General features: G+C 38.7%; 4 protein-coding genes across 4 annotated transcripts in view; 3 read left to right on the forward strand and 1 right to left on the reverse strand.

Annotated features, from left to right (window-relative positions):
* The first annotated feature begins 3644 nt into the window (after nt 1–3644).
* On the forward strand, nt 3645–6388 carry LOC133021243 (protein FAM237A-like). The gene is made up of 2 exons (XM_061088027.1): nt 3645–4011; nt 6264–6388. The coding sequence occupies exons 1-2, from the start codon at nt 3645–3647 to the stop codon at nt 6386–6388; spliced, it is 492 nt and encodes a 163-aa protein (XP_060944010.1).
* Nucleotides 6389–8444: 2056 nt separating this feature from the next.
* casp10 (caspase 10, apoptosis-related cysteine peptidase) lies at nt 8445–14061 on the forward strand. The gene is made up of 9 exons (XM_061088572.1): nt 8445–8521; nt 9522–9810; nt 10244–10349; nt 10811–10937; nt 11520–11576; nt 11689–11771; nt 12384–12498; nt 12600–13092; nt 13379–14061. Exons 2-9 carry the CDS (start codon nt 9530–9532, stop codon nt 13542–13544), a joined length of 1428 nt encoding a protein of 475 aa, XP_060944555.1. The 5' UTR covers nt 8445–8521; nt 9522–9529; the 3' UTR covers nt 13545–14061.
* Nucleotides 14062–14670: 609 nt separating this feature from the next.
* On the forward strand, nt 14671–18683 carry prkra (protein kinase, interferon-inducible double stranded RNA dependent activator). Its single transcript, XM_061088505.1, has 8 exons — nt 14671–14879; nt 15401–15576; nt 16071–16152; nt 16248–16326; nt 16481–16598; nt 16688–16782; nt 16877–17039; nt 17734–18683. Exons 1-8 carry the CDS (start codon nt 14827–14829, stop codon nt 17889–17891), a joined length of 924 nt encoding a protein of 307 aa, XP_060944488.1. The 5' UTR covers nt 14671–14826; the 3' UTR covers nt 17892–18683.
* A 1045-nt stretch (nt 18684–19728) lies between these two features.
* osbpl6 (oxysterol binding protein-like 6) overlaps nt 19729–26691 on the reverse strand; it is a gene marked incomplete in the record, with an annotated part of 38472 nt that continues 31509 nt past the window's right edge. The window contains 6 exon segments of the mRNA XM_061088448.1: nt 19729–22887; nt 24055–24177; nt 24342–24468; nt 24625–24769; nt 25328–25472; nt 26544–26622. Coding sequence (XP_060944431.1) covers nt 22776–22887; nt 24055–24177; nt 24342–24468; nt 24625–24769; nt 25328–25472; nt 26544–26622 — 731 coding nt within the window.

Here is a 26691-nt window from a genome sequence, read left to right on the forward strand (position 1 = left end):
GATCAAGATCCGCTCTACTGGCAACGCTGCATGCAATCACTATAGTGGGCTTATAATTCTATATGGGAGTCCCCAAAAATCTGCAACAAAAATATGCTACAAAAAGGTAGGTGCATGTCAACAACAGAAAACATTTAACTTTTATTTACTATGCAAAGAGAGATATTGCACAAAAGGTATGGGTAATAATGATATCGATGTAGACATGGAATTACAAGAAAACGTCTGCTAATCAGCTACTATCTTTTGTATCTGGCCACTCCTACACGTCTTGTTTCATTTCGCTTCAACGTACTCAAATTACGAATGGAGAAATAACATTAAAAAAACAACAACACTGGATTAATATTTCAATGATTAACATGAGAGCACCCTTTTACATTTGTGGGACTGAAAAATCATTTTTGTGTGTTTTTCATTCAGTCTGATGTTTTTAATCACACACGTGTACACGCACACACATAACACACTGTATGGTGCCTGTACATATCGAGGCCTGAACAGTTTCCTTGTGCAGGGCTATTATTTCCCGTCCGGCTAATAGTTGGTGTGTTCCAGGTGCTGCCATAGCACTGGCATCGTTGTAATCCTCCATGTTACTCATCGTCTGGTGTCCCTCTCTCACTGCATCATGTACAGTCCGACCGATGAATAAACGACTGACAAATTTTATCTGTGCTTCGCTTTCTTTCTCCACCAAATTCCCACTGACCTGATTTCCTCTCCTGGAGTCATGCTGCATGTTTCAAACATGCAGCAGAGTTTGTACAATTAATGATCTTTGCAAAGGTAAACATTAAGTTTATTACTGTATTTATGAACTCCATTTCGCTTAGATTTAAAGATTACTTCAAAAGCTCAGTTAATTTATAATAACATAAACAATAAGGTGCCTCCAGGTTAAAAAAAATTGATGAATTAAACGGGTCAATTTGTGTTATAGTTTTATGTTCGATTGTTTCATGCACAAATGCACCACACCACTCCTGTATGTTTAAATATACTTGGCAAATAAAATAATTCTGATTCTGATTGAAATAGTGACACATTACAGTTTTACATAAAACTAAAATCTGAGATATAAACACATTATGTGTATGGTTTTGTTAAGAGGGTAAAACACAAGCAATATAACTTTATATATCCAGGGAGTTAATCAATAGAGACTTTGCTCTACACCCTTTCTTTGCTTCCGAAACCAAAAGAACTTATAACCAAGACTAATTAAAAAACAATTAAGTGAATATTTGATGTATTAATATGTGTATTTGAGTTATATTCCCCAACAATTACCAAAATAAAATAAGCTTAATTTACATCTTAAACATATTAGTAGACTACATTATTTGACCACAGAATACTTTACTGCATTGTTCTTGTTTCAGTCAGGGCCATTACCTTTAAGCCTTTTATCCACAGAGGAACGGTCATAGCTGCAGTAGAGAATACATCATCTGATCATTTGCAGATAAAATGGCAGGTATATCAACAAGTGGAGGAGAACAAACCAGTGATAAAAGGAAAGTGAATACTGGGCTCATCACATTGATTTAAACACTATTGACACAAATATTAATTCATTTTAACAATTAAGCTATAAATTTAAGCAGCCTATTGAAACTTCGTCTTAGTTATTTCATTTCAACTGATAATTCTGTACATTTAGAAAACGGTTATTGAGTTATTTTTATATAAAGCAAACTATTAACAATTATTATTATATATATATATTTTTAACAAAATGTGCATTAAAATTTTTTCCCCCTATTGATTGAGCAGCTCCTGAAACCACATCCCCCCTGGCATCTGTAATAAATACCACTTGTTGGTAAATCACTGATATAAACATGGGTTGATTAGAGTGTAGAGAAAAGATCACCCATCTTTGAAATGTTTTTTCATCCATAACATCCGCTGACCAATAATAATTTCAAATTTTTCTCATTTAATGATAATAATTTGTACCTTAATGCCGCACTTCTTTTCCAGGGACATCCTAGCATTACATTTTGTTTCTCGATATGAAAATGGTATTTCTTTTAAAGTTATAATTTAGGCTTTGTAGCGGAAAGTGTGAATGACTGCGTCACAAAACCACCCTTTACATCTAGCATCTGCCTCCCACTGTTAAAGTAATTATATTTGAGATCAGGTTTGCATGTGACATTTCAGTAAAAGCATATAAATGTTACTCGTGCACTGTTCTCTGGAACAGCATTCGTCACTGAGCTTGTTTTTACAGACAGGAGACCTGTGCCAGTTTCTGGGGTCAGAATGCTTATGTTTCATGCTCTTCATCCTGAACTGAAAATGTAAGTCCTAGATTTACATTAAGCTCAACAAACCACATTACAGTAAACCTCTGAATAAAGACTTTGTAATATTACTTTAAAAGAAAAATTGATTTTGGTGGAGGATACGGTTATTAAAATGACATTTGTTTTTAATTTGAGCAGAATTAAATTTGACGACCACAGACTGGAGAAGACTTAAATTGAATTTTAGAATTTAGCAAAATAAGGTGGATTAACTTGTTAGATGATTAATCGATAACAGCAAATTAAATGGCAACTTCTTTTAAAAATTGTTTATCATATAGATCATCTGCAAGTGTCCAAAATGTGACGACTTACCGATTGTCCTTTTTTTACATGATAAATTGAATTTCTTTGGGATTCAGACTGTTGGTCGGTAATAACAATAAATCTGAAGATGTCCAATTGGGCTACAGTGAATAGTGAGACATTTTCATTATTTTCTGACATTTTAAAGAACAACAAATAGATTAATGAAGAAAATAACCAGCAAAATAATAATGAAAATACATAATCCTTTGAATCAATAGCTTTTCTTTGTGGCATAAAAATCAGTCCAGACATGGAAGTTAAACACAATTTATATTGTTGAGCAGGATCTTAGATACTAGAATTCCCTTTACTGATGAAAAGTGCTCACAAAAAACGATATGTTTTTTCTAATTAATAATAATGTGTCATTCAACAGTTAGATTTGCTCCAGCTCCAGCAGATGATGAACATTTTGCTTAGTGTACAACAATATATATGAGATGGAATATTAACCATACCGAGCCTGTCATTAATTATACCTGTAAATGAAAAGCAACCAAAACACAACAAAAACTGAGACGTTAATGCAGTAGCTTCTCAAACCAGTGAGTGAAAGCATGAAGCAGCACGGTCACACTAACTCTGCACAAAGGAGGGAGGCACTGACGTCAATTAACAGCCAACAGATATTTACCAAACTCCAATCAACATTAGAGTGTGCGCCCAGCTTTAGTGGTAAGTGCATTATTTGATTATAAAACTAGTCTAACTGCTTTTTATCTAGGTTCATATTTAAATATTGTATAGTTTGTATTTAGGTATAATCTGCACAATATTACCTTAAAAAAGAATAAAGATTGAGAAATGTTTAAGCTCAATGTTAGGATATATATATATATATATATATATATATATATATATATATATATATATATATATATATATATATAAAAAAACTATTTGTAAGTGATATTTTATGTGTTTTGTGAAGAATCAAAGCTGATCAATAGTCTGTATGCTGCTCAATATGAAAGTGAACTTTCCAGAGAGATGTGACCTGCGTTGTGTCCCGTGCAGATGGTCCCTGTGCTCCTGAACGCACCGCTGGCAGCAGTGTTCATACTGAGCTGCATGTGTGCCGTGCCGCTCCGGGGCCAGAAGCCGGGCCAGGTGGACCCCCTGGCGACCCCGCGCTCCAGCCCGCAGTGCTGGGACTCCTCCTCGGCGCTGCTGCTGGAGATGCGCTCCCCGAGGATCGCAGACACGGTGCCCGCCTTCTGGGACCTGATGGTGGTCCTCAGGACGTCAGACAACAGCAAGCACACGGATCTCTTCTGGGACCTGGCCCGGGTCTTCTGGGACATGTACGTGGACTGTGTGCTGTCCAAGAGCCACGGCCTGGGCCGGAGACACGTCACCTCCGTACACTCCCTCATCACTGACAGTGAGTGACACACACACTTTGTACTACACTTAAATATTTGTTTACTCTACATTTATTTTACAGTTTAGTTGTTGTATTTATCAGTCATGTATTATGATGTATTATTTCATTTTCCATCTAACAAACTCAAATATGGTACAGTGCTATAAATTGAATGTCCTACAACAGGATAGGCTGTTACATAAAGGTAAAATTAGATCAATTCTGCAGGTGCAACATAGATTGCAATAATCTAATTATATAAGCAAGTACAATGTTCAATGTGAATTGTTTTACTTTGAAACTGTCTGAACAGTTTGATCCTGTGCTGGTTCTGCATCTTGACCTTACAGTGGGACCTGGTTCCTCATGTTTGCGGCAAGAATACAAGTGAGATCATTTGGTTCAGTAAGTTGCCAAATGTATAAAGTAAAGTCGTTTAAATCTTTATTTATTTGTTTTTTTAATCTTTCTCAATAAGTCAAAATGGCAAAGAAAGTAAATATTTGGCTGATTACCGGCTCAAACCCCTACTTGGGGTTTCTCAAATCTTGCATCTAAAATAAACATTTTTGTAATATTATATTTGCTGCACTTTCTTTACATCACAAATTCTACAATCAAACTTTCAGATTTACACCTGTAAAAGACATTATATAAATGAATGCAATGATAGTAGACCTCATGGGCGTCGTTAGGCCTGTTTTAGGGGGGCTTCAGCCCCCCTAAAAAGTTCTTCAGCCCCCCCAAATAATTATTGGGATTTTTTTTTAATTTTTTTTTTAAATTTAACTATTGTTTTACACGTTATTTATAACTCTAACATGCTACATATGTGAGTGCGTTTCTGGTTTGTATGTTTTCTCCCCCTTCAAATTACAATCCAATAGCCTCTCATCATACTTAACAATAAAAGACCGGGCACTAGGACCTTGGGGAGTCTGCATCGCTGCTGAGCTGGCTTTCTCACTCTGCCAAGTAACTACTCTCATCAAGACAGCAGGATTACAGCCAAGGAGTTTAGCTCATAGTAAATGATGCACAGAGTGAAATTGTAGGTACAGGTAGTTACAGAATGTGGCAATCTGTAGTTGTTAACGATTGTTACCTGCTTAAATTGAGGTTTACTTGAGGCAAATGAAAGGGAATATTGTAATGAGCTATGTTAACACTAAGCTAGCTAGCGTCGGCTGCACTGGCTGCGGAAAACAATGGGGCAGAAAAGGCTTCACAGTCTTGCAGCCATGTCAATAGAAAGTGACATACTAGGTGGACTGAGTCACAACAGACTGATAGACCGATTTGCCACACTTAAAAACAGAAGGCATTCTTTGACGCTTCCTCCCACTAAATATAGTCATTAACCTGTGCTTCCAAAGTATGACTATGGCCATGGAAACATGATTACATTTTCTAAAATCTCCTGAGCATTGGATTCTATTTTTGAAATAATTTGAATGAATTTTTGTGTATTGTGTATCTTATTCCCTTCTGCTCATAATACAACAAATAAACAACTCAGAAGTTGACAGTGGCAGGTCCATTCTCCATCCATTGTGTGTGGTCCCTTTAAGAATTAGGATTTGGGAGTGACGCGGATATAAAAAATAGTATATCTGTCTTTCCTTTACAAGCAGGAAAATTATTTCTCTCTATTTGAGAAAAGTTCATATTTGTGTTGTCAAATTTCACAATGACCCTGAAATTCTGTCTCTTCTGTCATCTTATACTAAATGACTGCAAGCAAAGATACAGAGAAAAATCACAGTTTTTCTGATTGAACCAATCTATGAACTGTCTGAAACAATGGATATCCGCAGCCCCAAATGAGCCCAAAAAAAATTGGCGCGCGCTGTGCGCGCAAACATTCAGCATCCTTAGGGGCTAAGCCCCCCCTTTCTTTCAATCCTAGAAACGCCCCTGGTAGACCTATTCACATGGATATATTTGATCTTAAATATTAATATTTTGAAACCTGCTTTGACCCTAACCCTAATGGCTTTTTGTGAATATGAATTACGTCAGTTTAATGTTAGCTTTGATTCAGAGTTGGGGTCATGACTCATGATGGTGCTACAGCTGTGGTGTTGCATGAAAGGCGACAGAACAGTTTGACCACGGTGCAGTGAAAGTTATCTTGACTGGATATATGACGTATAGCCTATTTCAAAAGGGTTTTTGCAGATGTGGCTGACTGGAAAAATGCAATTTTCCAATGAATCATGTTTCGTGCTTTGCCTTCTTCTCTGTGTGCATGCTTGTGTCCTCCATAGAGTCCTTCAGGTTCAACAGCTCCGGCACGAACTCTCGGTCGTGGCTCAGCGTCCGAGTGAGACGCAGAGGACAGATGAAGACCCTGATGACCAAACCCAAATCAAAAAAACATTACAACAAATAATTCACCAGGATTTTACGTTTACAATCTTCATCAATATTTTTTTCCTTCTGAACAAAACATGTCAACATTACCATCTATCCCTGAGGGGAAATCACTGCTTACAGTTGAAAGGTAGTTTTGAAATATTTTTTTCCCCCTATACATTTTATTTCATGTAAAAAATGTTGTAAGTGGTTGTCATAAATAAAGAAATCCAACTTAAAACCAAACCAAGTTAAGCTCGCAAGTTTAATTCCTCCCCAGCTGTTTATATTGAAATATATCAGTTTTAATGAATATATATATTGATGATGAAGTTTGTCCTGTAGAAATTAGGCAACAGCTAAATCCAGTCTTGTCTAACCTAGAAAAGAAGCAGAAGTTAACTTTGACTAAAGAGGAATATGAAATAACACAAATCAACATTTTTTGAATTATAGTTAACACATTTTTTAATACATCCATAATCCCCCATGCATTTTTTAGCTTAACATTGTATACAATTGTGATTTGTTGACACACTATCATATTTTAATTATGTTACTGCATGATAATGAAAATAGTATTATCACATTATACTACATTAGGAAAACAGTACGTTAAGTTGTCATTATGTTGTGCTTTTTTAGAGTTTGTGTTTATGTTGTTCTTATCCTCTCGTTTCTGTGTATTAATAGTGATACTCCACGAATAAATGCATTGTTGCTATGGTTACCTGCAGTTTTAATACACATTGCCCACCAATGTGACCAAACTTTACATTTTTGTGTGTTTTCTTTTAAAGTTTTGTTTTTCCATATGTTCTTGTGATTTACCCCAATGCAACAGTGAATGAACAATAGTGGATTATTGTCAAAACTGTCATTAAATTACCCATGTGAGTTATTAATTTATGTGCATTTTATGTGCAATAAAGGAATGCTCATAATTGTGGGTGCTTTATCCTTCACTCATTATTTTATTTTATGAAATTATATATAATAAACAATATTTAATTTGAATAGAACATTTGATAAAATTATACTATTTAATTATTGATTAAATGATCTACCAACATCTGCTGGTGATTTAATAAAACTGTAATTGTAGCACAGATCCAGATCACAAAATAATGCATCGATCTCGACGAATAAAATCAGGCATGTTGAGAGGACTGATATTTATGGACGTGAGCAATTTGGTGCAAATCCAAATGAGTGCCAAATTAGTTTTAACTAAGACTAGATAAATCTCATCTTAACCCTTAATATGCTGTCAATACATTCTGACTCACAGTGGCCATTCTATATTCAACTAAATACAGTCAAATGGTTATTTTAATATTTGTGTAAATTAGAAATCAGAAGGTAGAGCGGGTCGTTCTCTAACTGGTGGGTTTGTGGTTTGGTCCCAGTCCCCCCCAATCTGTGTGCTGAAGTGTCCATGGGCAAGATACTGAATTGCTGACAGTGTGTGATTGATGTGTGATGGAGAAAGTGCTGCACTGTAAGATTGTGTACTCTACCGTGCTTTGAGTGGTCATCAAGACTAGAGAAGCACTTTATAAACACGCAACATTCAGCATCTACCTGCTGGGTCACTGGGGAAAATACAAATCCAGTCAAATATCAACTGTTAGATTGGGAAGTTAAGGTTGATTGTCTCAAACTGAGCTCATAGTTGAACCTGGATTTTTAGCAGGAAGTGTCACCTGATCCTGACGTCACGGCCTGCTCCGGATCCTGCGCGCTGCTGAGTCATGTCCAAATAAGGGCATGTGCATCACACAGGTGTCCCCCCCCGGTGAAATATGATCCGGGTTCGTGGTTGGTTGTCAGGCGGCCAGACAGGAAATGGTCAAATATCGTACCAGTACGTATTCGTACCCCAGTATTAAAATAATAAAAATGATCGTACACGATTCAAATCTAAGAAAACAATAACAATTAACAATAAACAATAAACAATAAACAATAAACAATACAAAATACAAAATACAAATACAAAATGAAATTATAATAAAATAACGATAATATTCGTTCATCTGGTAACTTTTTTTTACTTTCGGTTTGTACTCGCTCCTCTGGTTTGACGAGCTGCGCCCGTGTGTGGGAAGTATTAAAGAAGTTTTCTACTTCCACAACGCTTCATCGGACGGATAACTCCTCCAGACAGGTGGGTAACACTGAGCGACATGTTCGTGTTAAGATCGTATTTCTTTTGTTAAATTAATTGTTTAATCAAACTTTATTGACACTTAGAGGGTTGTGAAGTTTGCAGCAGTGATAGTAAGCTCCTGCTTCTCAGCTCTTTTTCTACTTCCTGATTCGCACTACAGTATTTTGGATCAATAGTTCACAGAGTTATTACACTACTGTTCTCTGAAGGTGTCAAATGCACAGACTCGTGTTCTATATCGGTTACAGTCAGGGTGTTTCTCATTTGTATGCAAGTGGAGGAACGCTGTCATATTGATTTATGTGGGAGTGAGAGTCATAATCAGATAATATTCTTCTTAGGTGTTGATTACCAACTACAATAAGTTATATAACATAGGACAATGTGGTAAATATAAGTTATAAGATTGAAGGTTTTCCTTACTAGTTTGATGACAGGCTGCCAATAACCAACAGATGTTAGGGACCACCAGCAGATGTTAGGGAGCACCAGGAGATGTTAGGGACCACCAGCAGATGTTAGGGACCACCAGCAGATGTTAGGGACTACCAGCAGATGTTAGAGACCACCAGCAGATGTAAGGGATCACCAGTGGATGTTAGGGACAACCAGCAGAAGTTAGGGATCACCAGCAGATGTTACTGATCCAATGCAGATGTTAGGGACAACCAGCAGATGTAAGGACCACTAGCAGATGTAAGGGGTCACCAACCCATTTCTGGGACCACCAGCAGATGTTGGTGACATATCCTCAGTTGGGTATCTAGTGTGATTGGGTTAAAAGATCAACACGTCATCCAAGCCTTTATCTCAATCTGACATGACAGCTATAAAGAATTCAGACTATCTCCTCCAGAATACCATCAAATGTTATTATTTGTGATCAATGTCACCACACCAAACTGTGGATTTATTCTAAATAAAAGAGGAAATAATGACAGGCATCATGTTATACCAGAAAAAAACAGACATCTGAGAGAGTTTTCTTTGTTTTTAGTGCAGGGAATGGATTTCCAGGGGCTGCTGTTTAAAGTGGGGCAGGCCCTGAGTACAGACAATGTAAAAGCTCTAGCATTTCTTTGCACCGACATCCTGAACCGAAACACGGAATCTGTGAAGTCAGCCAATGACCTCTTCAATCGTCTGGTGGAACAAGACGATCTCTCGCATGAGCAACCATACCTGCTGACTGAGCTTCTACGAACCATACAACGCAACGACCTAGTCAGAAAATTCAATCTCAACGACGGAGAACCTACAACCATTAGCCTCATCTCTCCCTACAGGTGGGCTGCTCACGTTTTGCTTCTTTTAAGTAAATCATTCAATAATTATGATTACAGGAAAGTATTTGAAAACACTCACGATTAATAGGGATACACCTTCTACATATAATACATATAAATCACAGGATCAGTATCAAGAAATTAAAATTTGAGATATGTAATTTAAAACGGTTGTTTAAATAAGATTGATATCAGTGTTCTCTGAAAAGTAACAAAATAGCAATACAAGAAATATCCAATAGCAATTTATTAGAGTCCGGGGTCACTCCTGTCTTTTTTTGTCCATAAATGTATCATATTTATGGGAAAGTGCAATTGCTCATTGCTTAGAATGGTCTCAGAATGCTAACATACGACGGTGACCCTCTAGCATGTTCAGTCAAGCAACAGGCCAACTCAGACAACTCTTGAGTTGTACTCTCTCTCATTCCAGGAAGCTCCTCTACAAACTGTCTGAGGAGTTGACTGAGGAGGACTCGAATAATGTGAAGTTCTTGTTGAACGATGAGCTCCCAAGAAAAAAACTGGAGGAAAATGCTGTGAGTTGCTTCTTCCGATTGTCAACGTTTGAATCCCGTGTTTGAGAAAACAAGAGACGATCAGCCATAGTTATAAACATGCAAACTATAAATAGTTCTACAACTTTATGCATTGATTGTAGCTCTAGAAAATCAGTGATACTGTCAAAAAACACCTACAAAATCTCACAATGTTAAACAAAGAGGAAAAAAATCCTCTACCTGCACCCTGGTCCGAGTCTGTTGAGTAGTTTTTGTCTAATCTTGCCTAGGAACTAACAAACATACAAACCAACCAACAAACAGATGGACAGGGGGGAAAACATAGTCTCCTTGACGGAAATAAAAAAACATTTTTAAATCATCAATAAAATTCAACAATATCTGATGCATGACTTTGAATTTGCTTCTAGTGGTTAAGCCTGTATCACGCTATCTTATGATAAAGTTAGGTGTAAGTGTAAATTTTCTCAACTTTTCAGTCTTTGCTGGAAGTCTTCCTGAGGATGGAGCAGATGGACATCCTGGGGGAAGATAACTTAAACAAACTGGAGAATATAATTCAACCCGTCTGTCCCAGGCTGAAGGTACAGATCAACCAGTTCAAGGGTAAGCTACAGAAAACGGCTCTCCAAATGTCATCAACAACTGAGGAATGACAACACAAAAGTTAGAGACAGCAGGTTTACTTTCAAAGAGTTTTACAGTGATTAACTGGGATGGTTCTGAAGTCGTGCACATTAAAGCAAAGGAAATTACATGGTTTCCATTAGGTCACATAACACCTACACGCCTAAAACCATTTCAACCTTAACCTAAAGCTATATCTCAACCCTAATAGATATTTACAGTGAGGGGACTTTTATTTTGTCCACACAAGCATTGATATTTTTTCCCACTCCCGAACATGTCTTATTATATTGCTGTAGATTTTATACATATGTAAACATCTTGTGTTTAATTTCAAAAACCATTAGTTCACCTTCTTCTTACAAGCCCTCCAGTCATTGACTCTAGTAAGAAAATACAGAGTCACTTATATGACGATGAAACAGATTTATTCTTGTGGTTTATTTTATTTTTAATTTCTCTAGTGCCCTGCAGTCTTCTAATGATTCTCTCACCAGCGTTCTGCGTGAGTTCTGAGTCGGATTAAACTTTTTTTCATTTCATATGCATTCATCTTTTCAGAATCCTCTTTTACGACTTTAGGTTTAAGCACTGAAGCAAGCAGCAGTGCCGGCTCTTGTAAGTATTTTCCACAGTCAGAGCTGTATTAAAAGAACACGACAGACCATTAAATTATCTTTGGGAAAAATGACAACACTGATCTTCCACCCTTCGATCATCTGTCTCACAGTGTGCAGTGATGCTTACGGTTTGGATTCTCAAGGAAACAGGACCTTCCCTGAAGTACATCATCAGACATCTACAAAGAGTAGGGTGTGTGATTTATTATGTTCATGTGTTCATGTGTTCATGGAAGTGTTCAAGGCTGAATTACTTCCATAGTAAAATGGTCAACTGCCCCAGTCATGGACCCTTAGGGGCTCTAAAACCCCTGTCATCACATCACTTGATTCACATTGATTATGTTTGGCAAAAAAAGTTGGGGATGCTGGTACTATAATGATATTACAACAAAACAAAGATACAGACAGGTTCATTAATTTCCTCATTTCAAACGGAAAGACTGAAATATTGCGCTTACAAAATAACTGAAAATAACTGACAACACGCCAACGTAGGACACACGCCCGTCTAAAAACCCATTGAACCTACAAACCAATGTAGGTATGACGGCAGGACATACATATGTCATACAAAAGTTTTTAGTCTGCTCCCTAAATTGCAATATGAAACTGAAATTAACTGATCACATGTAAACATCATGAAGCTTGATTTGGACCATGGTTCAGAATCTGGTGTAGAAGGCCCAAACACTATACTCAGTCTGACCATGTCACTTTTTCGCAAAACAGTAACCCTAACCCTAACCACATCAGACAGTAATAATCTGATATTTTAATCTGGGTTGTGGATCTATGATTGTAGGCTTTGGGGAACTATCCCATGACTCAGGAAAAGAGAGGTATCTGCGTGATTATCAACAACTTCATCTTCAAATCGTCCAAGCTCAAGGATCGTGAGGGCACCAAGGTTGATGAACGTGAGCTTACGTTTATTGAACTGATTAACTCTTTGTGCCACTGTGATGCTGCTGCTGCATGATTTTGCATGTGTGTGTTCATCTATCTCTACATCTTCCAGAGTGTCTGAGCGATGTGTTTAAGTGGCTGGGCTTTGACGTTGAGGTACATCCAGACTGCACGAGTGAGGAGATGCTGTCTGTGATGGGGGAGCTCGGCAAGAGAGACCACAGGCAAATGGACTGCGTGGTGTGCTGTGTTCTCAGCCACGGCAAGGAGGGAATGGTTTACGGTGTTGACAGTCACTCTGTCGACATCAAGGATCTGAAGGAGCCTTTGAATGCACTTCGCTGCCCAACTTTAGCAGAAAAACCCAAACTGTTCTTCATCGGGGCTTGCCAGGGCCAAAGGGAGCAGAATGCTGTGTACATCGAGGCCGATGGCCCCGGATCAAGTCTTGTTTGCAGTGATGCTCCTAAAGAGTCCATCCCAGCAGAGGCTGATTTCCTGATGTCGATGGCCACTGTTCCTTCCTTTGTCTCCTTCAGAGATAGGAAGCGGGGCACCTGGTTTATTCAGTCATTGTGCAAAAACCTCGTCGAGTTGGTGCCAGGGTGAGAAAAACAAAATATCAGATATTGTTGAATGATGGGATTTTGTTTTTTCAGTGGCTTAAAATGTACAGAAATACTTCTTTGAAGTACCGCTCAATCTACATGTTTTATATTTCATGGTATTTATTTTATGTCTGAGTCAAATATTTAACCTTTTTCTCCACTACATCTACTACAGCTACAGTTACTTTTTAGAATATTTTTTTTTTCAAATAAAACAATTTGGTCCATTGGTGTCTATGTTGTGCTTTTGGTTATTTCCCTCTCCTCTCTTTTCCTGTTCCAGGGGCTTGGACCTCTTGTCCATCCTGACCAAAGTGAATGATGATGTGAGCCTCCAGACCAAACACGAAGGTGCAAAAAAGCAAATGCCTCAGCAAGCCACCACGCTCAGGAAGAAGGTGGTCTTCCCGGTGCCTGAGACCCCCTTGCCCAGATTGCCTTCTCTTTGATTGAGATTAAAACGATCCCCCAAGGAGGAAGGGAAACCTCATTCAAATGTGGTCATACTTTACTATAACTAGAACTCCTGGGCCATCTAACATTCAGCGATGTAGTTGAACACTTGAAAGTCAAACTGTAGTTGAGATGATTTTAATTTTTTCAACGGCACAGTCTTACTGGTTTGTTTACACACAAGTACAAGTCCCGCTCCTCTAGTTATAGCATTTCCAAAGCTAAGTATTTGTCCTCTCTGCTGTAGCGAATCTATGAATCATCTCGCTCTTAGCCTTTATTTTATTTCATTATCATTTTATCTTACATGCACTTTTAAATGACACTGTCACTGTTGCCCAATTGTTACTGGGGCAACTACCAAAGTTTTATTCTTCAAAATGTCACATCATTTTTGTCATTTAAAATATGCAAATACAGCCCACAAAGTTGAGCTATTGTGAAAATACTTTGTCAATTGAACAATCCATTCATTCTGTGTGTTTGTATTAAACTGAGACTCTTCAAACTCTACTCTGTTCGTCCATTATTCATGTATTTTAAGGTCGTACGAGTTTGGAAAAACATGTCTGTACACACGGACTGCAATGCTTGGCACAAGTATCAAAAGTATATCAGTATATAACAGTTGGTTATAGATGAAACTTCATGGAGCATTGACACTTTCCATCCAGTTGGTTCACTCATGGGCCGAAGCGTCATGGTGCTTCATTTGCTCCACTGCGCCACGGAGTGGACAATACATGTAAAACATGCAGAGTGATTATAACGACACCATGAAGCTTTGAATTGAATAAATGAATGAATGATGTGCTATTGATGCCAATACATAAATTATGAACTCATTAATATGGTGTCTGTCTTTATGATACAATGGAGGGGTCAAAAGGGAAAGTGGAAACAACTTGGGCAGAGGGTTGTGGTGTGAATGTGCTTGTGTTACTAGGGACAACATGTAAAATATGGACAACATTTTATTAATTTGTATTCCAAAAATTACATATTTTCCACAGTGCTGGGTTTCATGCGAGACTCTGAACGTCACCACATACGTCATCAACACAAGCCTCGACCCGGAAGAACTAGTTGACCCGCCGCTGACCCGGATGTTGATATGTTGTTAGAGAAGGTGATTTCCCCGGTCAGGCCACAACGAAGATGTACGTTTTCACTTTCTTCGTAGTCACATAATAACCTGACCCACAGTTCAAATACATGTTGAAGTGTTGTGAGATATATTTCCCAGCTGGAAACAGGAAGTCACAAACATAAACAACCATGTCGCAAGAGGGATTTCAGTCAGACGCTGTGAAAACCACCGAGGACTCCGGGTACGTGATCACTTTCATTATCAAAAGTGTGTTCGAGTGTTAAACTAAAGGTACAAAATAGAGTTTTAATTTGAGAGGACTGTTTTGGTCTGCTGAGTGACGTTCAGGTTTCACGAATCAACCATTAAATACACAGTGGAAATAATATTAATGTTAATTTTTCAAGCCTTACTAGTTTCAGCTTCTCAAATGTTGAAATAAACAGCTTGTTTCTGTTGTTTGATTTGTAATGAATCTCTCATTTATTGATCATAATAAAATATCGATTTAAATCAGTATTTTGGGATCTGTTATAAACAGTAACGCTACAAACCAGAATCCTGAAATGAAAAAAAAAGCATTAAATACTACACAGACCTTTCTGATGGTTCATATGTTTAGGTTTATACTGCATTAGTTATTCCCTCCTGTAAATAGGTCACATCATTTGCGTTTCACTATTCTTGGTAAGAGATTTATGGCAACAGCACAGTTATTATTGTGCTTCTGGTTAATTTGACTGGTTTCATTAACACACGCAGCTTGAACCCAGTGGAAACGCAGAGGAGCATCCCCGGGAAAACACCGATACAGATCCTGCACGAATATGGCACCAAAACGGGAAGTCTTCCTGTGTATGCGATGGACAAGGCCGAGGGAGAAGCTCACCAGCCCAGCTTCGTCTTCAGCGTGAAGATCGGAGATGTGAGCGGCACAGGTACATTAACAGTCCCGCCCCCTGCTGTGCTGATCGCTGCCTGACGCTGATGGAGCCTTTTATTGGGCTTGAAAATCATACATTCCTTTTTTCACTGTGCAGTACATAATGTTTCTCTTCTGCCTTCTTTTTTGTTAACCAAGGTGTCTCACTTCAGATGTACAGAAGTGCAGATCCCAACAAGAGTGTGACATTTTCAAAGCTCTCAGTGTTGAGTTGCTAACAATCCAGTCCTCAGATTGGCACCTTCAAACACCTACAAGTTCAATGTTTTTCATTCAAATTTCAATCTTTGTTTTATTGTTTCTTGGGTGTTACATCAAAACGAAATCGACTAAAATGGCCTTGTGGGCTTCCAGAGTTTAAAACAGGGGATTTATTTATTTTGTCATCTAACTTGTCATTTGAGGTAGTCTGTGCTTTAAAAAAATAGCTTCTGTAATGTGTTACATTATCTGTAACTGTGTTTTGTGTTTATTTGTGTTGTATCGCAGGTCAAGGTTCGAGTAAAAAGTCTGCTAAACACCAGGCCGCAGAGGCTGCCCTGAGTATTCTGCAAAAAGACAATGCAGCAGTGTGAGTCATTGTTGTTTTGAGTTTCATACATTTATTCTGTGAAAATGTCATGAATTTCAGGACATGACTTGGGCTTTGGTACATCCCCCCCCCAGGATAATTTCTGCGAAGTCTGAGATTAATGGTGTCGCAGCAGAAACTCCCAATCCTCCAAACTCAGTGGGGATACTGCAGGTGTGTGAATCATGGCTGTGCTGTTTTTATCTACTTTCATTGTTTGTGGATGCTTGTTTGTGTGTGTTTTCACATGCATGGTTGTCACAAAATGAATAAAATATCACCTCTGTTTTTCTCCCTCTCATTCAGTATTCTTTTTGGCTTTTAATAGGAGCTAGCGTTGCACCGAGGATGGCGTCTACCTGAATACTCGGGTGTAACGGAGTCTGGTCCACCACACAAGAGAGAGTTCACTGTGACCTGTCGGCTGGAGTCCCTGTCAGAGAAAGGTTCAAGTGACCTTCATGTAAAATCCTTTAAAGTGACATTCATTAGTCTTTGTTCATCCTGTTCTCCGTCTCTGGGTTGTCGTTTGAAGCTGTAGGAAATTCAAAAAAGGTGGCGAAAAAGGCAGCTGCGGAAAAAATGTTTGCAAAGCTCCAAACTCTGTCAGGCTGTTCTGAAATCACATGGGTATGTTGCATATTTCTTACGTTTGGGTTTTTTCTGTCACCTCTGCGCAAACACATTGAGTTGTCTGGGTTAACATTACATTTTTCATTTCCAGATGCCTACACCTAGTGTCCGATTTGAGAACTTGAAGAACTCCTCATCAGAGAAGATGTGTTTACTGAGAAGAAACCCTCTGAGCATACCTAACACCGATTACATCCAGATGATGTTAGAGCTGTCCAAAGAGCAAGGCTTTGAGGTCACGTACTTCGATATTGGTGAGACAGACCGAACTACATCTGTGTTTCTATCTGATCAGATTTGACAGTCTTAAAGAGTGTTACTTTACAATGTCAATAATCAATATTTTTATTGAAATATTGACCGTAGCAGTTCATTGAGGTGTCTGGTCTAGACATTTCAGAAAAAGATCTGGGTGAATCTCTACAACAACAACAAAAATAGTTGCAGGTTAAAGATAAAATATCATGAGGTATGCTTTGTCAGTCCGTGACCTCGAACCAGTGACCTTGCAGCCTGATGTCCGTCTTTTCTACCACTAGTCCACCGCTCTACTCTTTATTATTAGCTTTACATTCAGATTTGTTTGGAGATTGGTTTCTTTTGATACATTGTATTTATGTTTGTTAGTTAACTAAGGTTAGTACATAGTACACCCCCCCTTGTGTTTGTCTAGGATTAGTCCATGTCTCTTTACTCATCAGTGAAGATGAGAAGTCGGTTCAGGTATTTTTTCTACATATTTTGTTATTATTTTGATTCAGAGACCCCTAGTGGCTAAAGTATCATATTGCACATTTAAGGAATTGGAAAATCCTCAACAATGGCGATTTCTCCATCGACCTTCAGGTCACAGGCTTGGGATAAGGCACCATAGAGAAATCAATCACTGTTTATTATTCATATTTGTCTGTTGTGTCGCTTTGTAAACTGTGTGTGTGTCTTTGGCAGATGAGCTGACGGTGAACGGCCAGTACCAGTGTCTGGCAGAGCTGTCCACGTCCCCGGTCACCGTCTGCCACGGCACGGGCATCTCCTGTAGCAACGCCCACAACGACGCGGCCCACAGCGCCCTCCAGTACATCAAGATCATGGCCTCCTCCAAGTAAACGCCTCCGCGGTCGCAACTGCCTCTTCACCCGCGTTGTCACATACCGTTTATGTGCTGATGTCCATGTCGTGTTCTTCCTGCTCGAGGTCGAGATGAGGTCAAGGTTTATTTTTTTAGAATAATATATATCACAAATCAGATCATTGTCCGCAATAACTTCTAAATAAGATCTAAACCAAACATCCTGTATTTCACAGGAGGTTCCACATATTTAAGGGGACAAGTGAGAACACAACAATGAATTTTATAAAGCACTTCCTCTTGATGTTTCTACATGCCTTGGTATAGCTGTTTTATTGATTATTTATCCACCATATTTAAAAAATGTTCACAAAGTATTTAGACTTTTTTTAGTAGAGATGTTTTTTTTACATTCCAATGGATGTCATTTATGTTTTTATGTGACTTAGATTTTCCTCTGCAGTGGTGTATTAAGTTTTAAGCCAGCCAATAGAAGACCATGAACTTTAAATGTAAAGAAAGATTCTTGCCTTTAGGTTTAACTTATGAAAGGGAATTGATGATGAGAGATTATCCCTTTTCCTTCTGCCGTGCAGTCTACAGTACAGACCCCCCCCACTGTCGTTACCTGGTCGACGCTCACAAAAGATACATCTTTATTTGACTGTCTGCTGTTCCGTTCTCTGCAGTATGCATCATAGAACCTAGACGTAAAACCTGTGATGTATTAATAGTTACTGATGGTGTCCTCATCTATATGAACATTGCCGGGAGAAAAAAGCTGCAACATGTGTAAAATATCGAAATAAATCCAAACTCTAAACGATAACGCGTGTTGTTTTCTGTCAGTGGTCACGCAACAGAAGGTAGAGAGAGAGCAGATTGCTGATGTGAATGAAACGTCTCTCGTGGGAACCGACCACTTGTTGGTCATCAATTCCCGAAGGCAGCGCAAATGTGAGGAAAATTAAGATTCTTCCGATTAGTTTTGCAATTGTAATTCTAATTGGGGTAATATATTATTATTTATTAAATGCACAAAATGTAACTTGACGGAAGGAGGCAGCCAGTGGCCGGGGGCATTATGTCTTCGGGTTGTCTGTCCGTCCCATTCTCAGGAACAGGATATGCCTCCAGGGAATGTCTTCAGATCTGGTACAAATGTTCACTGGGACCCAGAGAGGAACTGATTAGATAATGGTGCCTGGAGGTCAAAGGTCAATGTCACAGTGACCTCACATCCCTCTTAATTTGACATATTAGGACTGTCCATAGGAAATGTCATTACATCTGGTACAATTCACTTGGACTCACTGATTAGATTTAGGAGGTCAAGGTGGCTTCAAAAGACATGTTTTTGATCTCTGGAGAGCGCTTGAGGGAATCAGTTGAGACTTGGACTCAAAGATGAAGTGGTCAAAGGTCACAGTGACCTTATATGAAATCTGGGGAAAAAGTGTATGGATTGGTGTTGGCATATAACTAGAGTGTTGTAATTCTAGTTCTTGCTTCTACATGAATAGAAACTCAAACAAGCGGTTTAGATTCATGGAGTTTTTACAATTAGAATAAAAATGTTTAAATGCAGTGACAAAGGAACATAAACTATTAAATCATTAAAATCTTTAAGCAATAATCATAGTTTTTGCTTCAAATCTGGAATATTTGTCGCTTTGCACTGTTTTGTGTGATTTTACACAAAATATCAGCTGACGATGACATAGAGAACAGATTTAAAGTTTAACAGCAACAACATGATTGGCTGATGGAGATCATGGCAAAATCTGATTGGATTACTGATGGCAGCTGATTGAAAGAGGCTGTGAAGGAGGGAGAGAGAATTGTGAATGAACGGGACATAGAGAAAGTCTTCCTTATTGAACATGAACTTTTATGACCATATCTTTTACATACAAACCACGTGTTTGTCAATTGTTTTACAGTTTTATTAGAACAAGCACTATGTAGCAGCAGTGTACGGTGTTCGTGGAAAGATATGTACTTTGTTAAAATTGCACTTTAGAAGGTACCCATTAGGATTTAAAGGATTGGAAAAAAAAATTGTGATACAGTCCGAAACAAAACCCCCAAAAACCACGAGAGTCCAATTGTCAAAGAAAAACCTCTTTTTTCTAAGGCATCTGCAACATTCATTGGCAGGCTAAGTTGTGTTGACATGCAGGTTGAATAATGGACAAACAAAGCATGGAGGGATTTCATGATTTCTTTTTTTGTTTCACTACAGTCTGACACTATGATTCCAAACACTACTTATCATCGCCCTTCTCCTCCACTCACAACTGCTGAGATTCAGTCTCATTAAAAACAATTCAGTTGATGTAGGAGGAATCGCCCTCCTTCCTTTAAAATGTGCTGTATTTACAGTGATCGCCCGAAACAGTACTGATTACATGTTGTTGTTGAGTAGCGGAGCAGTGGGGACACAATCTGTGAACACGGCGAGCGTCACATAAAACCTTTTTTCCCACCTACAACATCAATAACCTCTCCCAAAAGATTCAACAGCTAAATCCTTGATATACTCGATCATGTGCAGGCAGGTGAAGACTGGAGAATGTGCTGAGTCGGTTTTGTTAATGGCGTACCTTCTTCTTGGCGTGTGTGTATGTGTGTGGGGGGAGCTTCTCATCAGCAGTGTGTTTGTGAGGCATTGATAAAATGCGTTAAGGCACAGCGAGTGAAACTGACGAGTCGTAGCATTGGAGTTTGTGACCTGGGATCAAATTAAAAGCACATATTCATACGTAAAGAAAAGAGTCTATGGATGCAAAGCAGTGACATGTTTTTGGTTTTTGTAATCGACAGTACCATGTGAACAGTGCACACAGGATGGAGTTGCTTCACATAGTTTTCACTCTACATATTTATATATTCACGCCGTCCCGAGCGAGGACGCGCGCTCCCGGACACGTGGAAAACGTGCGGCCGCTCGCGGGTCTTGGGGTTGATTTCAATCTGAAACCCTGCGTTATATTTTCTTACTCTATAACACAAAAGTGTTAAAGCTAATCGGCTTTGCAATAAATACAGAAATAAGTAACTGGTGCTTTGCGGAATCATCATAGCAGTCGGGTCTCTGGGGAATCAGACACATTAAGTTAAAAGCTTTAAAGCTTGTACAGTATTTTCATTAATACTGTAAAGAGTGTTTGTTTAAATATCCTTGTTTCCTGAAGCTGCATTTTCATTAGATGACCTCTAGGTGTCTCTGGTGTTTCATTGCTGTATGCAGGCGATAAATTAATCAATCACAATCATTGTTTTAATAACTAAATAATAATGTAGGCGATTTTGCAAAATTAATATTAGCTGGTCGGATTAAGTACTTTTCTTTGTTTCAGAACATCATACTTTTGGTTCTGATGTGGATTAAGGGGCAGATCCATGATCAGTTTTCTTTTCAACATACCAACACGGCATTTTTCAACGTGTTTGTTATTTTTTCAAGGAATAATGTACATGCCTTAATTATCACAAATAAATAATTTTAAAATCTTTCTTTTTTCTTATATTTATCATGTTTTTAATCTGCATTTGATTGACTGTTTATTCGATGGTAGGATGACGCAAGTACAAATAACATTACCTAGATATGTATTTATATACAGAGAGAGGGCATTAGCCTGGCAGAGGAATGCACTCTCCAGTCGCCCTCCTGATTACCATCAAGGAGGTTGTTTTTACGCCTGCTTTCGTTAGTTTGTTACTTTGAGGGGTTACATAAAATTTCCACTAAAACCTAATGGAAGGATGTAGTATAAGTCATGGAAGATTCCTTTACATTTTGGTGCTGATCTGGATCAGGGATCAATAATTCTTATTTAATTTCAAGAACATTTTAAGGTACAATCAGACATAAATCTGGATCTAGTGAATTTAAATGTGTTTTTTATAAGGGGACAGTTGGTGGATGTGCAGTATGCATTCTACCGAGTGTCTTTCTACCTCCACTATAAGAATTAGTCATGTGAATGTGAATCTTTCTCTGCGAAATCTCTTAAAAGCAGAGAGTGTCTCAGATGGATTAGAATCTGTACCGGCTACATCGCCATCTTTTCTTACATCCTTGACACAGAGACGATCGAACATCTAAGAGCGTCTTATGTTATTTCACTGAAACATTTTCTACACCACATCCAGAAGACACACTGACTGTCGAGGGAGTGTGATGTATGGATGTATTTATGTAACCATACAATGGTTTCATGTGACTGTGTTTTTTAATTAGACCGTGGGACAGGTTCAGAAAGTAAATGAGCTGCTTCCCGAGAGACAGTACTGCTATCACACAGATTCAACAGTATTAAAAGGCAAGAATAAATCAAATCTGCCAATTCACATAGTCCTTTTTCACTAAATTCAGAGTCCAAGATATTTTATAAAAATACCTCTTTTTTTTTCTACAATAATTGATGATACAGTAAATGCGGCTTTATGCCAGTGAAAGCTGCTCTCTAAACATGCACAGTATTGTAGGTAATCAAAACGTCTACCTCAGAGACTAGTCTAACCCAAACGGCGGTCGGAAATCCAATGGCTTCAACTAAAACGCGCTTGATCGTGTGACGTGTCGTTTTAAGGCAAGGACAGACTCAGACAACAGAGGAGCTGAGGAAAAGATCTACATAGGAGTGTTACGATTGTTGCCCTGACAACCCAGCTCGGAGAAGCACGATGGAGGTGATCCTACTGGATGTTTCCATGGGTGGATGACCATGGGACGGCGCCACAGAACCCCGACAGGCCCGCTGGACAGCAGGCCGTCACTCAGCTCTGCGGCAGCTCCTCTCCATGCACACTGATGTTTTATCCTTCACACGTTTCTCTTCACACCTTATTGTGCATAGGTAACAGCCTTCCTGTGTGTGATGATGATACGACGGACCATATTATCCGTTTGCTACCACAGGTTCACCGTGGATTCCATGTTGATGAAGCCGGGGTTTTTGCGCAGCTCCCAGTACATGTTGTTGGAGACCCACCGCTCCCTGTGATTGGCATCAACCACTTTCCTGGAAGAGAACACACAAGTGACAGTTGTAAGTGATAAAGCTGAAACCAAACTAGAATTATCGCCCTGTCATTGTAAGCCTCCGCAGACCAGTGTAGTTTCAGCCCATCCAGGTATCACTGACTAAGTACACACAATAATATGTGAGTCTACGTGAACATTTGTGCCAAATTTCTAAGGATTCTCTCAAGGGTTTCTGAAGATAACACGCTCACATGGCAAAAATTGCTTTCACAACACACTTTGGCCGCCAAATACTAATTAGCACTGAGGCGTAAACATTTTATTCACAAACATACGGAGGAACCAGGCCTGCAAATAAATAACAACCCCAAAAATCTCTTGAACATAAACTGATATTCAGTTTGACAGAAAGTCCCCATCAACCTCACACTGTTTAACTTGTTCTCATTAAAATATAAAGCTGTCATTTGAATCTAAGAAAACAAGTTTATTTGTGAGGTGAGAATGTTTGGCACACAGGGAACACAAATACATTCTCCTGTTTTCTGAGTATTGTGTGTGGAAAACAAAGACAGTAAAATGTCACCTTTACCTTGTTTTCATAAAAATCTATATATGGCCAGAATTAACAATTTCACACTTCACACAGTTTTTGAGAACACTAAGGTGACGTTATGATAAAATGCAGGTGGAAAAACAAGGTGATGTACAGTATAATTATTCACTTTTATAATTATTATTATAAATACTACATTTTGATTAACTACTGTGTTTAATTTTAATATTTGGTATAATGTATTTAAACAGTAAACATGATTTCATTTTACTGTTTGCGCCTTATTCCGCTTATCCTGTTTAATGATTCTAAAGTTTAATGATGAAGAAATATAATGAGATATAAAAGCTGATGATGGTTTACAGGCACATTTAGGGAATTAAGGATAAAAACAGGTACTGGTGTTGTAATGTGACACAATCAGTTAAATGACTGAGTTACTTTTCATTCACAGGCAGAATTCTCGACAAATAACAATGGGAGTAGAGATCAAGCCTCGTGTATCTTTTCTGACAACTGCTGAACGACGTGTGTGTGCGCTGTTCTATAAACCTAACGGAAACATGAATCTGTATATTTCAGTCTATGAGCGTTCACACAGCTTCAGGTGAGAACCTCAAACATCTGCTCACTGCCCTCTGTTCTTACTTGAAGAAGCGCGGCTCCTGTTTCATGTCGTTCTCATCGCTCCACTTCCTCCGGGCTCTCTGCATGTCCTCTATACGCTGCTTCTCTGAGGACGCCATCTCCAAGTTCCCTTCTTCAAGATGCCTGCGTGACCGAAAAAGGAAATGTCTCAGCGAACGCATACAGAGAATCAGACGGCCACATGAAGATCATTCACAAAAAGGTCACGAAACTCAATATTGAGGTCGGACATCATCAGACAAAAACAATTTGTTGATGTTACAATCTATTTTGGGGAAATGCTGTACCTTTGATCGGGCCTGAATCTGGCATCAGTACGCGGCAAAACATCCTTCAACTCGGGGCAAAGCTCATTCAGTTCAATAGCGAACCTGGTGAAGCCGTAGTAGAGCTCATAGTCTGTGGGCATGGAGCCTGGCGAGGAGAGAGCAACATGAACATCTGGAACAACATCCACTGGCTTGTGTCAGGTGCAAAATCAAAATTTTTTGGCCCTAAAAAACTTCCAGTGCACTTTAAATTAGCAGTTAAAGGTCCAGATGTGAGTGTGGGTGAAGAAGTGATGCCTACCTGGCCTCCAGACGCATTTGGCAGAAGGTGGGACGCCACAGTAAAGGCCCTCGTGCCATTTCCCAAAAAGCCTGTGAATCACTTTCCCTTCCTGATCCATCACAAATCCTTGAACCTCATTCACAGCAGAACTCCAGTAGTTTCCCTGAAAGACAAATCCAACTCCATCAGCTTAGATTTAAAAACTAAAGTTTAGAGAGAATCTTATATTCAAACTTATATATTGAATATTTTCTTTTTGCCTGTTTTGGGCAGAAACATTAGTTATAACATTTGCATGGGCAGCACTGGGACATTATTAATCTATAAACTACGAGCAACACTAGTTCAGCAGTGGATTGTTTAAGAGGCTGTTTACGTTTCAGTCTGCAGCATCAGACCTGTTTCATCGCTTCATTATCAGATAATTTGAAAAAGGACAATTCATTTTTACTTGGTTTATCCATTTAAACATTATTTGCCATTTTCCCTGGGTCAAGGTCACATGAACTGCTTAATTATACTGTACTTTTTTAGCTGTGTATTACAGACTAAAATGTGAAATATTTACGTACTTAAATAAATAAATTTAAATAAATAATAAATAATTCCCTGCCTTACATATCCTACTGGTTTTCAATATCTTCTTTGGCCAGTGTAACAGTGAAAAGGACAATTAAATATCGCAGAAACCCTGTGATAACTGACAGAAACATCTCTGTACCTTGACAAATGTGAGTTTGCAGAGGCAGGCGCTGCTCTTTGTGTTTCTGATGGTGATCTCTCCGTAGTGTTCGATCCACCGTCGTCCGCTAAGGATGTTGTGTACGCAGGTGGTGACTTTGTTCCACTCGTAGTGATCGCCAAACCTAGAGAGACACAACAGCAGGTGATCCCCTCGAGCTGCTAAACAATATGAGCAGGAACTCAATAAATACCTTACTACCTATGTTTTCATCTGCATTTGTAATTTAGCATCATTACACAAACACTGCTGGATGGATTCACATGACAATTGATGGAATTATTTGGTATGGGTCAGGAAACAACCCATTTAATTTAGTTGCAGATCCAGATCTGGGGGATTTATTCTTATTAGGGCGTTTGTTGACATTTTCACGGATTTACATAAAACCTTTCTGGTAGGATGGGGCACGACCCAAAGGGAAGCCATTAAAGTTTGAAGCGGCTCCAGGAATTATCTTACACCCTCTCAATATATGCAGTAAGGTGATAAGGAGGCCAATCAGCCTTGACAGGGATATTTAGTGGCTGAGCACCCTGCTCGTTTTTCTTGGTTTTATTCCAGATTAGTTTGGTTTCTTTTCTTGGAAAGACACATGTCGATGGCTAAAAAAGAAAACCTTGATCTAGTTTGATCATGCAGCTTATCTAGTAGCCTCACATTTTCAGTATTCATGTCTAAATGATTTGAGTGATACAAATATCTGTGCACGCCTCCTCAAACATCCCAGTCAAGTGTATTCATAGGCTGCATCCTCTTGTGGATTCTTCTGAGCCACGCATTTGTATTGACATGCACTTTTAGTTGGGGAGAAGTATCTAATTATTTGGTTTTCAGTTACAGGTATGTATTATTCAGAGCTGTCAGGGAGCAGATAGCACTGATAAAACTATTTGTTTTCAGGTTTAAGGGGTTTAATTACCACTGAGCCATATGGGTGTGTACCAAACTCCAAACAGCTGGTTTAGTGCAAACTCAGATATATCAGAGTTTCCATAAAAATGTCAATCCCTCAGAGTCATAATTATAATTTGGATGTTGATGTGAGTGCAATTTAAAAGTTATGAACTTGTAATTAAAAGAACACAGATGACATGAATCAGCTCAGTAGCTAGATGATTTAATGGCTTAATTGTTGAGATGAAGATTCTGACTTCAGGTTTAAACCAAGAAACAAACTGTCTGGATCAGTTACCTGGGAATCGTGAGGTTCACGCTCCCTATTGGCAGAATCTCCATCGACTTGCCCCAGAATTTGTTTTTCCATCTCACATCTGAAAAGCAAAATAGTAAAAAAATCTGAAAATAAAGAACAGCATTCTTCCTTATTTCTGTATCTTCTT

The sequence above is a fragment of the Limanda limanda genome, chromosome 16 (genome assembly GCF_963576545.1).
Source record: "Limanda limanda chromosome 16, fLimLim1.1, whole genome shotgun sequence".
In the NCBI taxonomy this organism is placed as follows: Eukaryota; Metazoa; Chordata; class Actinopteri; order Pleuronectiformes; family Pleuronectidae; genus Limanda; species Limanda limanda.

What these genes read in the sequence shown, in the direction of transcription:
- LOC133021243 (XM_061088027.1), top strand. Translation starts at nt 3,645, where the DNA reads ATGGTCCCTGTGCTCCTGAACGCACCGCTGGCAGCAGTGTTCATACTG. An exon ending in ACACTCCCTCATCACTGACA is followed by an intron (nt 4,012 to 6,263) that starts GTGAGTGACACA and finishes TGTCCTCCATAG; the next exon opens with AGTCCTTCAGGTTCAACAGC.
- casp10 (XM_061088572.1), top strand. Translation starts at nt 9,530, where the DNA reads ATGGATTTCCAGGGGCTGCTGTTTAAAGTGGGGCAGGCCCTGAGTACA. An exon ending in AGACATCTACAAAGAGTAGG is followed by an intron (nt 11,772 to 12,383) that starts GTGTGTGATTTA and finishes CTATGATTGTAG; the next exon opens with GCTTTGGGGAACTATCCCAT. An exon ending in GGGCACCAAGGTTGATGAAC is followed by an intron (nt 12,499 to 12,599) that starts GTGAGCTTACGT and finishes TACATCTTCCAG; the next exon opens with AGTGTCTGAGCGATGTGTTT.
- prkra (XM_061088505.1), top strand. Translation starts at nt 14,827, where the DNA reads ATGTCGCAAGAGGGATTTCAGTCAGACGCTGTGAAAACCACCGAGGAC. An exon ending in AAAACCACCGAGGACTCCGG is followed by an intron (nt 14,880 to 15,400) that starts GTACGTGATCAC and finishes TAACACACGCAG; the next exon opens with CTTGAACCCAGTGGAAACGC. An exon ending in CGGAGATGTGAGCGGCACAG is followed by an intron (nt 15,577 to 16,070) that starts GTACATTAACAG and finishes GTTGTATCGCAG; the next exon opens with GTCAAGGTTCGAGTAAAAAG.